Consider the following 14,238-nt stretch of genomic DNA (forward strand, 5'->3'; position numbering starts at 1 on the left):
GTAAAGCACTGTCAGGCAGGAAGCACAATCCTGCCAACACTCAACCACCTAAGTAGGGCTATTTCCTTCTTGCCAATCGCAGCACAGTAACTCCCACACACCACTTTTGAGCATTTGCACCAGAGTTGAGCGTCTAGAAAAACATCTGTCCAGTCTTAAAACTGATTTAAGGCTAATACACATGAGCATTTTAGAGATTAACTCCCCATCAAATGAAGTACAGTCAAGGAGTTTTCAGACAGTTAATTCCTACTATGATCCTATAATCATTTAAGTAAACTAAAGAGAGAGAGGAATTTTCTCTTTCCTAAAGGAAGGGTTAAAATCCCAAGTGACAAATCCCTTAAATATAAAATTAAGTGTTGGGGAGGGAGGGAGAAAAGGCATAATTTAATGATACAGTTGGCAGAATAAACAAAGTTTCCAACGTCAACACTCAGCTGTAACATACTACACTGCATTAATGCCCAATTTAAAATTTAGTTGCCCTGATTCAAACTCTTTCAGACAAAAGACACATCCTCCTTTAATGCACAGGCAACAGCAACACGTAAACCAGTGGTCTGATTACAGTCTAAGACATTTAGGGAATAGAGGTTTTTCCTCCAGTGTAGTGATAAATCTTGAGGGTTTATGCTTTAGATGTAGAATAAAGGAAAGATGCTCTTTAAACAGGCTTTCGAAAAAGTTATTTTTCTTTCCTAAGGAAACCGGAACTGTAAAAGGGAAACTCTACACAATCAAACCTAGAAGGAAAGCAGGACTTGCTCATCTGTCATTTAATCTACAGTGTGGTTTCAGGTAGGCAAACAGTCTCACCATTCTGCTATGAGTTTTTACACACCACTGTGTGCACTCCTGAACATACCCTGCCAGTACAAACCTTCTGAACTCCTATGAGTGTAAGCTGAAATAAATATGTGCTGACTAGGAACACACAGCTCCAGAGCTTTACACTGTTTGCACTGTGAATACCAGCAATATGCAAAACCTACTGTGATGGAAGAGAATTATTGCCAACTTAAGTTATCAACAGTAAGTGTCAGTATCAAAGCCCCTTGGACATTGAGGATAAGAGCACCAGGGATTTTCTTTAGCTCTCACTATTTAGAATAATTCTTCATAATCCACCTAGTTTTCAGTTGTGATTTCATGAGGGCAGATCACATTACAATGAAACAAAAAGCTCAGTATTTGTCCCCATACAGTAACTCTTCCAGACATAGCCCAGCAATCTATCAGCTTCTCAGATTCTTGACCTGTACAGACACACGACCTTTGATCATTTATTCCTGCAAGTCTTCCACCAGTTTACCCAGCCATGAACTCAATGATGTCAATGAGGATAGTATTACTCCAAGACAAATTCTATTAAACAGTTAAGGGGCACCAAATCCGTCTGTCTTAGTCCCTTTCAGCAACTTCTCCTTGTAAAGAAGTCCTACAATTCAGACTTCTTTGCTTACCTTTTCTTTTTTTTGACACCTTGCACCTCTTACCAGGCTAAATCTGACACCCACCTTTAAAATGATGCTAAACTAAAGTGACAACATAAAAAAACACTGCTATGGGCTTAAGTTCATTACTTTTAAAGCTTATAAGGATCATAATTCTACATTTCTAGCAGAATTCCACAGGCACATAACAAGCCTGCTAGAGAACTTAACAACTGCAATCCTACCTATCACGTGCAAAGAACATCACTGTTTTTTGCAGTTACAAGTATACATAAAGCAATGCCTTTAACTCATTCTCACACCAAACAGCCTTTCATAAATAGCCTAGAACATGTTTGCTGGAATATGTCTGTGTCACAGCAGGCATGAGACAATTACAGTAATTACCTTTAACTGAAATCCAGTCTCATTCACCATTTCTTTCCACCCACCTTCCTAAAAATACAGGAAAAGAATGTTCAGTTAGAGTAATTTAAGAGTGTTGTAGCTTTTGCAAATCCCTATTTGAGAGCCTATATCAAAAGACCTTCTCCTGTAAGCCTGCCTTCTGCCTCAGCTACCCTTCCCATGTCTTGCCATTCTTGGGTTAAGAATAACCAATCACTATGTTGTGCTTACATACTAATCTCCCCCCAAAATGTTCTTCTCTTCACTACTCAATTACCTCATTCTATCAAGTGGGGGCAGGAGCCACACATCTCTGTCTAAAGTAGCTCAGCTCTTTAGAAAGAAGGGTTGCCTTTGAGATTATCAGCAGCTGCAAGGACCTTTGCAGCTCGAGGCAAAGTGCAGAGAACATACAGGTGACAACAGTTTATGTGCACATGCTGTCACCTGGCTCAGGTGTAGTGGTTGGTTTTCCACTGTTTTCAGCTCCTATACATTGGTTCACTTACATACTATACTATGTTGTGGCAAAAACAGCTGCTCAGTCCACCATTTGGGAATCTCTCTTCAAAGCACAGGAAAAAAAAGAGCCATCCAACATCTCCTAAAGTTGAAAGCTGCAGAATGCATTGCTTAAGCTGACAACTGGACCACAACTTTTGTGACAATGATCATGATCCAAACCGCAAAGCTACAGAAACTATGGATATCCAGAGAGTGAATTGGAAGCCAGTACTGTCTCTGCAGCCAGCAGTACAGCATGCTTACTATTTCAGCTTTAGTCCTGTGGAAGCTTTCCCAACCAACATGCATTGAGTTCCCAATATGCTGTTTCAAAGTGGTAGAAATTCTCTCTTAGCAGCCTTAAAATTTGACTGGAAAAAAGTCATAAGGTACATTAGAAGCACAACTGTACAACTGCAGTGGGTTGTTAAGAAACTTTCAGCTGGACAAGCCTTTTCCACCTCAAGTTTATTCACACTGTCTATCCTTCCCCCCAACATAGAACAAGCTATGGGTCAATAGAAGGGAAGAAGAGCAAAAGAACATTATCTTAAATAAATAACGACCAAATAATGTATTTAGAAATAACTTTACTATACCTGCGTTAAAAATGAATAAAAGATTTTGTCTTGGCAAAGAACAGGATGTGAAGCCACACGTAACAAGAAGTTTTCCAAACCAATTCTTCTTCTTTCCACAAAATCTGGATCCATGTTATCTGCTGATAGCTTATGCCAAACAAAGTCAGCCTGGTTAAACAGAAGAGTGTCAATAGTAAATAAATAACAAACAAAACAAAGCAAGCTGCAGCCTCAGCTTCCTTACCCTTTTTTCTGGCAAAGGTGGAACAACAATATGCGGGTAAGTAACGGACAAATAATTCCTCAACAACTCAAATTCACTGTAACGTCGCCACAGGGACTCCACTGGTGCACATTGTCCCTCGCTCTGGGACTCAACAGCTCTGAAAGATAAAGCAGCAAATTTGAGCATTAGTAAGCTATCACCCACTCCCTCAAACCAGCAGTACAAACAGAGCAAACACCCCAAGAATACTATTGATTACTGCATAACTTGCTCATAACCTAAAAGAATCTTAATTAATTTCACATCTACATACTTAATGTAAAAAATATTTGTAATTTCTGCCTGATAGCACTCAAATTTTTTAGGAACACAGGAAAAGTCAATGCATTTACACACCAAAAACAAACAGGTAGATCACAGTCAAGTAAAGAGTCACACAGGTGACTTAGTTCACATCACTACAAAATTAGACGTATTTCTCTTGGAATAATGTTAGGCTCCAAATCAGTACAATTTCATAAGCAGCCGAAGAATACAGAGTATTATAAGAAGGAATTTGCTATTCAGTGGGAAAATCTTCACTTCAGAGGATAAAAACTGTCTTGCATGCAACGGCTAAAATAGTTACAAACATAACTTCAAAAATATTAAGTAATTTTAAAGGATATTTTTAGAAAAACACAGCAAATTTCAAAGAACTTCCAATTTTTTGTTCAAAGTAGTATCTTTTTATATTTAAGGACCAAGGACATGAACTAGCTAGAGTAAGCAGGTACAAAATTGACGCATCTGAAAAATTTGTTGAAAACTTAAAACCAACATAACCTAGCAAGATATTGAAGGATTTTATGTTACTATAAAAGGAGAAATCACGAAATACTGTAGAATTGAAAAATAATACAAAAATTTGACAAGAAAAATCATTTTTCACACAATACATTTAAAGCAACAGAAATACTTTGCAATATCATAAAATAAGCATTGGGTCAGTAACACTTCTTAGCAGTTAGCATCAGCTGTCTCTTTCAGAGGCTGAACAACCCCATCTCTCTGAGCCTCTCCCTGCATGTCAGACACTCCAAGCCCATCATCATCCTCATGGCCCTTCACTGGACTTGCTTCAGTAAGTCCACATACTCTTTGTGCTGAAGAGCTCAGAACTGGGCACAGTAAGTTATGAACTCATATGGTACTCAGTAGAATAGACTGCTACGTTACTTCTTCCAGCTGAAGTCAGGTTATGCAGTTCTTGAATTCATAAGAACATTCTGAAGTTTTAAAAACATCTAAGTAGCACACAAATTATTGATTTTTTTAAGGTATTCTTAACCTACAGGGTTGGATTTCTAATGACCTTGCTGAAAAACAAACAATCCCACTCTAAAGCAGCCTTACATCTTGAGGTGGAAATAATGTAATACAGATTTATGCAAAAGATTTTTTTTTACTGAGTAAGGTAGAATGACTTTTGTATATCTACCTTTGCCTTGAGGAAAGGACATTTATTCCAGGTGACTGAATTTGTAGGGAGAAAAAACTTCAGAAGGAAGAAGAAAAAAAGGATGTATTCATAGCATTCAACACAGCTGCAGATTAAAACTGCTTGAGAATGACTCAAGAAGAAAAGGTGAGCACACTGCTGGCAGACGCTAAAACTGCACTGCCAACATCCCACAGAATTCTTCCCTATTAGACTATTTCGATTCAATGAAGTTGCAACTGCAAATACAGAGTTCTGAAGAGGGTAAGCTCAGCTTAGCGCTGGACTGACAGGCTGTGCAGCATTCCTCCCCACACTAATGTTGCACAGTTTAAATACTGTGAGACCACTTCAGCTCAAAGCAGGTATCTAGTGATTGAACTATGCCTGAGTAAAAGGTAAATTGAATAGATAAGGAATTGAGCTACTATGCCTCGAAAGATTAATTGTTTAGTCGAAAGCTGAAGGCATACACCTTACATTCCTAGGGGAGAAACTCACAGCAGGGTTTGGTAAACAATCTGGCCATTCAAGACACTCACACAGAAGTACTTCAGTATTACAGATCCTTTTAATCTCCAGCTTCAGCAGCTATCACCCTGCACTGACTTACACTATGGGTTTCAACAGTACTACTTTCACATGGGTTATCATCAACCCTTAAGCAAGACTGACACAATCAATACATCCTAGGATTATGTGGACCCTGTCTAAGAACACAACTGCACAAGCAAACATGAATAGGGAGACAAGAAAAACACAGGTCAGGACTGCCCTGAGAATCCAGCCAACATCCCAGAAGGACCCATCTGTGCTGCAGACACAGATGCTGCTGTGACAGCAGGAAGACACCAGAGATTCACCCAGAGCTCAGCAGATACATTGAACAGAATGAAGAAGACTGCAATCACCTTACCCAAATGCAGGAAGATGACAGAGATTCAGATTTCAGACCTAGTACAAGAAGTTCACCACAATATAATGGATGTTCTATCAGATAAGAATGAGAGGAAGAAAAAAAAACAAACTGCAGGATGCAGTTGGTCCACTGCTATTACATGTCTCTCACTCCTATGCATAACCATTTCCTGGTCACAGCAAATGCAACCCTGGGATTGGCACAGGAGTTGTGTTTAATCAGCTCTTCTTTCCTGTATTGATTTTTCTGTAATAGGAGAGTTCCATTATTCATTTTTTTCTAAAATGTAACTAAAGTTTAAGACTGAGTGCATCGCCTCATAACTAGAGGCAAGCTCGGCGTGTGCACACACTAGTGACATTTATGGCAGTCTTGCACACTTCAGACACACAGTAGAGCTACAGAGACTTAAGAATGTACCAACAAAGGTTGACTGCAAGAACAGTTCACTTTATTTTTTCAATATCATTCTTATTCTTCTTGTCAATATGAGCTCCTAAGGAAAAGTACTCCTAGCTGCAATTATTTTTCATCTCCACATACCTTATTCTTTGGGCTTACGCTGCCATAGGCAACTTCAAATATAAAGTTTTCTACTTCTCAAATATAAGATACTCAGAAAAGTTCATTTGTCTGTTTCATTTCAACAGAGAGTGTGCTTAATTGTTGTCTTCTGCCTCTAACCAAACCCATTCTCCACGCAGTGAAAGTCTGATCTTAAAAGTATCACTGTGTGAATAACCTGTAACATCAATGAGGTCAGCACAGAGAAGAATGAAAAGGAGTTTATCTCTCCAGGAAGTTTCTGGCCCAGACATTCCTACTCTGTTTTCAAGTGCACTGCTGCAGAAACGCAGCTTCACACAACATCAGAAAAGAACCACCTCGAATTTTGTTAGGATGCATTTGTAAGTGGCCTCAATATATCACTCCCATATCAGATACAATTACAGTAATATACATTAGATAAAGTTAGGCAGCTTGTTGATCTGCCTTAACTCATCCTGCTCTGGCTTGCCATTCCTCCACACACCCAATTTTTGCCAAAGCAGCTTTATCATGTAAAAGTTGATCTGCATTTTTCTTAGAACTCCCAATTTTTGCAGTCAAAAGAATCACATTATCACTTAATAAGTTCCAACAGTTTTAACCCAACAAATATGAGAAAAGAACTAAAGAATAGTGCTCTGCTGCAAACTAACAGTAGAAAAAGAAATGAAATCGAGAAAACCGTCTTTAGAAAGTGACTTCACAAATTCAAGTCTGTTTGGGGAACTACATATACTTGACTTCCATAGTATAGATTACAGGTTAGAAGCAAATTCACTAACATTCTTATCCTATAAATATTGAAGGAAGGCAAATACACCGATAGGATCATCACATATTTTTATAGTGCAGCAGTCCATTTATCATTTGCAAGGGTTCAGGTCAACACACCTGTCACTGTAAGAGATCACAGCCTTCTGACAGGAAAACGTTCCAGTGTAAATTACGCTCTTAGTGCTCCGTAATTGTTTGGTAGAGTTAATTATAAATTAGGAGAAGCAAAGACCATGTGGAGACTCAACTGTGCAAAAAACTTTCAAGTTTTGCATCAGCTTTGTATTTGTTAGAATTAAAAGAACACATCAGTTATTTAAAAAAAAAAAAAATCATAGTAGTAACATCTGAAACCCACACACATACACAAGCATTAAGCAGAAAACTAAATATTAATCGACATTTTTAAAAGGTCATTTGGGAGTGTAACACGTCAGCAGGGAAGGACCACAGCTTTATAGAGAAGCCTAGTTCTAAGCCAGCACAAACCACTACCTTGTTACTTGAAGTTTTATGTCCATACAGAGCCTCAAGAACTCCAGGAGGAAGGAAGCAGACTGCCAGACCAGATCATGCCATTCACTGCATCTTCCCTGCCCACACTGAAGACATCAAGGAAGTTTATTAGATCTAAAGCCTACTGCCAATTTGTTCTGACAAAGCAGATGTGTGGACAACAGGCTAGGCTTTCCTCAGTCTAACTTAATCAAGCTTTACAACCCTTATGAGAGACACAAAAGCTTCACACTATACCCTGATGAAAAAGATTAAATTACTAACAGAAAATCTTGAAGGTCAAACCTGCCTGCGTAGTTTGTTCTTTCTTAACTAGACAGCATCCAATACAACCTACTCACCATAGTCTGTGTAAGCAGCCTGACACTATTTCTCTTCTCAGATCATACTTACATCCTTTATTCTAACATGCATTTATTCTGTCCTAGAAGTGCAAATGCTGCCTTTTACAGTTGCAGTTGTTGCTTTATCTTCATCAGGAGGGCACCTATGTAGCACCAAACAAGGCAGCCATGCTTCTTTAATTAACTCATTTAAATAAATTTAAAATTACTTTGAAATTATTAACACTAGTTTCAGATTCCCACTTACACCCAGGCTTACAGTAAAGCTGCCAGATTCCGCTTTCCAGAGCACACAACACTACAGAGTTGGGTAGAGGAGGGGAGCAGCAAAGTTCTTTGCAAAGCTGTGGTGCAAAATCACTGCACAGCCCCCAGTTCGGCACGGCATGGCCTTTCAAACGAGGTAATAAGAGTTTGGAACTGCATGGATGGATTTGGGACAGGCAAGTAAGATTAGAGAATTTTTTTTTTTTAATCACACCAAAAATGTCTCCACCTGGTTACATATGAGGCCATAAAATATCACCAATTACAAGAACATTTCTCCCCAGGAACCCCATTTCAGAAAGGAAGTAGAAATTCACAAAGGTACTCATTACACTCAATACCTTCACTACCATCTAATTTTTTAGACCACATTATGAACTCCCCCATTAAATGCAAGTATTGCAGACCAGTTTCAATTAAGATTATAATCACTTGTTGACATTCAGTCAAACTTCTCAATTTGTTTTGGTTCTAAAAACACAATATAATACTTGTACAGTCTTCAGGCAGGAAAACCATATGTTTCCCCTTTAAGTACAGTTTTAACAATGCAAGTTATTCATTCAATGAACCAACCTGCCTGAAAAAATTAAAAAGACAAAATTGAAACCTTCAGTTTTTACATTCATAACTGATGTTATCATAACCAATTCGAAGATTACATTACTCCCTGTCACGTTCATTTGCCTTAATTCAAAGTGCCAATGTGAAAACTTTAGTCCATCTAATTAACCTCTTCTCACTTCCTGTTTAAAACCAATTACCTCAAATGAGCCATTAAACAATTCTGAGTGCAATAAAAAGATGAACGGCTGCAAAATATTAAATCAGACGAGAAGGAAATACATGAGTTTATTTCCTTGTAAAAGCCCTCACCTCTTCAATGGTAGAAGCATTAACTTTGCTTCCAGCCTTTGACCTTCCAGTGTACGAGAAGTGACACTTCCATTCCCCTGCAGTGGGCAAGGTTCACTCTCTGTGCAGAGGAACACTATTTTAGAGGGATGGGCAACTTTTCTCACTAGCTACTTAGAAATAGTCTCTCTATTCAGGCCTCTCAGACAGCTGATATCTAATGATTACTCTTCTACCTGGCAAGATGTATGACAAAGAAGCACTTCTCTTGCCACGGGATTTTTCACGGCCAGCTGATTCTTTGGTTTTTTACGCTTCACCCAGTTTGCTGTATTTAATCAAAATATACATTTATTAGGCAGATTAATTATTCATAGTATCAATCAAGTAAAAATCAACAGTAAGTTTTCAAAGCCTCTGTCTTCTTTCACCTCCCAGCTCTCCCCTGGTTAAAGCTCATACTGAATTTAGACTTTCTTTCTTCCTAATACCTCCTTTGGAGGGAGCAGACAAGTCTTCCTGACTCTCAATGACCAAAATCTGCCTTTTGCTGTTTTATCAGAAGACAACATACTTCTGTGGGCTTTCATCCTGTGCCTCTCCCCAAGAAACACAAGAGTGGGCTTTTCACCTAGCCCAGCAGGGAATGGAAGACTTTGGGAATGGTATTCAAACAAAACATAACAAAGGAAAAACTCCCGAAATCCCATGGTGCAGCCCTACTACCACTGAACTGTAGCCTGGCTGGCTACTGATTTCCAAGTTCATTTCTCTCACAGAAACTTTCTGTAGAAGTTCTTACACTTTGGGTGGGCAATCCAAGGTCTTAACAGAGAAGCTGTTATCACTCCTGTCACAATTTAACTACTGGAAAACTTTCCAAATACTGAAAACAGAAATAAGATTAGTAACTTCCCAGTCATACTGGGGCAGTAAAAAGGAAACATACTGAGACACCTTGTCAATTTACCTCAAGAGGAAGTGAAGACTAGTAGGGCTGGAAACCAGGGATCCTCCTATTAAATACACTCTAGTCATCGTATTATTTGATCACAAAGGCCAGACTAGAAGTCTTAAAGTGAGCAGGATGGAAGCAAAGTGAACTACATGGGAAGTGTCCTACTACTACACAAGAAATGGTTTACTTTAAAGGAGAACAGGCAAAAAAGGCATTCCCCAAATGTCCTATAACTAAAAGTGCATCAAAACAGATCACTTATAGAGGTGCTGTGCATTCTGATTGACTTTCAGCTCTGTCATGAAAAATAACAGGTACAAGAGCAGGAGTCGGGTTCATACTATCTCAGTTCCTGTCGTTTCATGCAGACTCTGATACAAGACACAGCTGCCTAAAATTCTAACAAGCAAGTCTGAATTTAGATAAGGTCTTGGATATTTGTAATTTCCCTTATAGAAAGCAAGTCATAGGCTGAGCACTTATATCTCAAGAAGGAATATTTAGCTACACATCTTAATTATAAGAATTTGTACTTGCCTTAATGCCATTTCCCAAAAAGAGGTGGAAGTGTCCCCTGTTCTTACAGGGAAAATATAAAAACTAAGTTATTTTTAAATAACTGTATGGTTTAACGGAAGCTGTGAAACAAACTGACATAATGACTAATTCAACAGAAATAGTTCCCCACAAAAATCTAATTAGCTAATGCAAAAAGTTGTAAACCAAGAATATAGGGGATGCTTTCAAGAAGCACAATCCTTGGAATTTGCTGAGGCTCTGTGGTCTACAGGAATGGAGTTCATTTTGTTTCAAAGAAATCCATCTACATCAAGGTATAATATAACTTTAAAAAAAATCATAAAAGTCACATGAAAATGTGAACATAGTAGTAAGTCTTTTCATTTTGAAAAGAAAAAGTAAGCAACACCATAGCTTGCATTTTGAAAACATTTTCATCAGCACTGGTGAAACTCACATGTTAAAAGTTTAAGCACTTAGCTCCTGTTCTGTACCAAATACGCAGGGGTCATCATTGCATCCATCTTGTGTCTCTCATTCACCCAGATACAATTCCTCAATTAAAACTGAAATTAAATCCTAGATAGCAGTAACGGTGGAACCCCAGTTCACATAAACGTAATGCAACTATTATTAAGTGGTCTTCCTTTTATATTACTATAAAAGTTTTATTCTTCAGCTACAGAATATCCTATTACCCACAGACAAATTGCTGTAAGCCCACCTACAGCTACAGGCTCAGCAGGAAGCACATTTAACAGCCACCATTTATATTTATGCAAGAAATTTTGCCTTCTCAGCAAAAGGAAAAGAGAACTCATTTTATTAGAGATGTGACAAACCCACATTTTCAATAGTTCTGCGACAAACATGTCTTGGTATTTGCTGACCACAGAATAAAATAAATCTAAATGAAAAAATGCAATCTGAGCAGCAAAACACAGTTTTGCCACTACAGAAAACCAACCGGGAAAGACCAGCAGGAGAGAGTGTAAAGTAACACAGGGATGAGTGGGAAAGGAGATGCAGTCAGCATGTTCTGAGGCTGCATAAAGCTGCCCCCAGAATACACTTCACATCATAGTTAGACACCAATGATTCCAGTTTTCTTCTCTTTTCCTTCAGAAAGATTATTACAAGAAAAATAACACTTATTTTACATGAGAAGATGTGATCTTTAATATCAACACACCGTAAAAGTATTTTTCAAGCATCTGAGCAACTGCCAAAGAACTACAATGTTTGAAAAATATAATATATGTCTATTTTGGATTTCATTTTGTAAGTTTAGCAAAAATACAGTAAAACATATCCCAGTAGGTCTGCAGTCAGTTTGACTGGCGTGTCCATTAGTTAAACAAGCTAAGAAGCCTTTTAAATTTGAACTCTTCAGAGCCTTTGCAAAATGCAACTGCTTTGTTTCAGAAGGTTTTATCTGTACAGCAGATCATTCCCAAGGCAAGGCCCAAAGGTTAAAAGTGGTAGTATAAAGAGGAGAGAAGCGAAACTCCCAATAAAGTCTAATTCTGAAATTCTTGATTCGGCTGAGTAACATGATCCTGCATAACAGGAGTCATCTGTGACCATTTGAGAAGTAAGGATAAGTTAGAAAACATTTTAAAGCTTTGTTCACTACTCAATACTTGAAATTTTAAGTTGCCTTTGTGGTATTGAGCATGTTTATCAAAGTAGTATTATTAATCTTGTTAATACAAGAAGATTGAAAGCAGTAAGTTCTCCAGTGAAAGTTCAAGGTAGTATGAAGAAAGGAAACAGTTAATTAACCCTAACCCTTAGACCATCTACAGGGAGGATGTGGTGATCAGAGCAAGCAAAACACTCCAAATATTAGCGGAACAGTAAATTTTCACCACATGACATAAGTCATGAGACTTCTTTATTTTCTTGTGACCTCCAGCAAGCTTAATCATTATGTTAGACCTCTCTCATATACAAGCTCATAAATACATGTATAAATTTGCCCAAACTATGTCTAAGAAATAACCAAGCAATTGTTGACATCATATTAAAGCAACAACTTTCAAGCACACATTTTCCCACCTAGCTCCAAATCAAGAATTACAGTACAGTTACACAACACCAGCACTAGTACTGAACTGGAGATCAGCTGCCAAGTTTTCACAGGAAAAGATCCTCCACAGTGGGTTGATAAGCACATGACAAAGCACAAACCAGCTAAATCCTCTCATCAACTGTACCTGAATATTTTTAGGGGTGGAAGGAGGGAAAATCTGTTAAGAACGGCACATTCATGCACTCTGAGAGCAAGTTCTCATCACCCACCTAGTCTCAATGAGGTAAGCAGTGTATGTTTCTTGTATGTTCATGGCATTCCTCCCAGTCCGTTTTTCAGCTTCTGAAACAGTGATTTCCATTTTCTTTGCCAAACAGTCTTCCATCTTTTTAGAAGAGGAAAATAAAGATTCATGCAACATTAACCACACAAGGCAAAGGCTACTAACCCTGCCTCCCCTTCTCCCACACCACATTTGTTCAAATAAGACAGGTCTCTGTGGAATAAAGGCTTTGACAGGACTTCATTTTATACCTATGTTCTCTATACATTTGCAAGTGAAAACAGAAAACCTGCTTTGAGGAGAAAAGAGCAAAGTTAACAAACTGACAACTTCAGGTACCAAATATCACCCTGGAAAATACAGAAAGGAAAAGTATTTTTCTTTACAGGTAACAAAGCAATGTTTTTAAAAGCAAGCAAACAAACAAACAAACAAACCCCAGTACTTTCTATCCAAACACTTCCCAACTACCAGTGAATTCCTCCTCAGGACACCCGGGATGTGTAACCACCTCTCCTCTTTCACAGAAAACACAACACATCTGCACCGAGATGTTTTTCTTTTAATCTCTCAGAGGAGAATGGTTATCTTTCACACATTTGCAGCCAGGAACCAGTCAGGACCACACGCCCACCCAGGAAAGGCAGAGCTGCACTGAGCAGGGAGGGGGGATTCATTTGTGAAATTAAGGGGGAGGGGGAGACAAAAAAGGTAATTGATAATAATCAATAATAATCTGATACTAGGGACGAGGACAGAGGATGCACAAAGCTCTCTGACAGAGGCCAGACCGAGTCTGGAAGCAGAGCCGCTCAGCTCAGAGGGTCGGGCTGCACAGCTCTGCCGGGCAGGGCTCGGCCCCGGGCAGGTGGACAAAGGGCTCGTCCCACCTGTAGCCCCTTCCCGCGGCGGCGGACAGCGCAGGGCACCGCCCGGTCCGGCCTCCCCGCGCCCCTCCGCCCCTCCGCCCGGCCCGGGCAGCGCGCTCAGGAAAGGCCGGTGCTCGCCCCGGCTGAGCAGGCCCCGGTCCCGGGGCGGGGGACACCGCCCCTCCGCCGCCGCCCCCCTCACCCTCACCGCGGCCGCGGGCTGCTCTGGTGGCGGCAGGGCGCCGTCCTCTTCCTCGTCTTCCTCCTCGTCCTCCTCCTCCTCCTCGGGGCGGCTGCCGCTCGGCTCGGGCTCGGCGCTCTCCATGGGGCTCGGGGGCTCGGCCGCCGCGCTGCGCGCAGGCGCTGATCCCGGCTCCGGGCAAACCCATGGCCGGCCCTAGAGCCGGGCCGGGCCGGGGTGTGTCCGCGGGGCCGCCCCTGGTCCCGCCGCCGGCCGTGCCCACCGACACGCTCGATCCCAGGGCGCTGTCGGCGTCCGGCCCGCCCTGGTGCCCGCAAGGGGCTCGATAGTGCCCCTCTGCACCGACACCCCCCGTTGTGACCGTGCTCCGCAGCCGTGAGCCTCCCGTCCGGGACGGGGACAGAGCTTCCCCTGACCGCCCACCCTCGGTCTTACAGCTGTCAATGTTTATTTCTAAGGTTTGTTTGTGGTGTTGTTCCTCTCTCTAGTTCTCAGGTCATCCCAGAGTTTCTC

At 40.4% G+C, this 14,238-nt stretch overlaps 1 protein-coding gene across 1 annotated transcript in view; it reads right to left on the reverse strand.

Moving 5' to 3' along the window:
- SNX4 (sorting nexin 4) overlaps window positions 1-13,927 on the reverse strand; it is a 34,142-nt gene extending 20,215 nt beyond the window's left edge. The window contains 6 exon segments of the mRNA XM_027679033.1: window positions 1,845-1,892; window positions 2,948-3,097; window positions 3,174-3,312; window positions 12,641-12,756; window positions 13,732-13,866; window positions 13,868-13,927. Coding sequence (XP_027534834.1) covers window positions 1,845-1,892; window positions 2,948-3,097; window positions 3,174-3,312; window positions 12,641-12,756; window positions 13,732-13,866; window positions 13,868-13,912 — 633 coding nt within the window. The 5' untranslated portion in view covers window positions 13,913-13,927.
- Window positions 13,928-14,238: the final 311 nt, after the last annotated feature.

Source organism: Neopelma chrysocephalum, unplaced genomic scaffold, assembly GCF_003984885.1.
Source record: "Neopelma chrysocephalum unplaced genomic scaffold, ASM398488v2 Primary Assembly neopelma1_44, whole genome shotgun sequence".
NCBI lineage: Eukaryota > Metazoa > Chordata > Aves > Passeriformes > Pipridae > Neopelma > Neopelma chrysocephalum.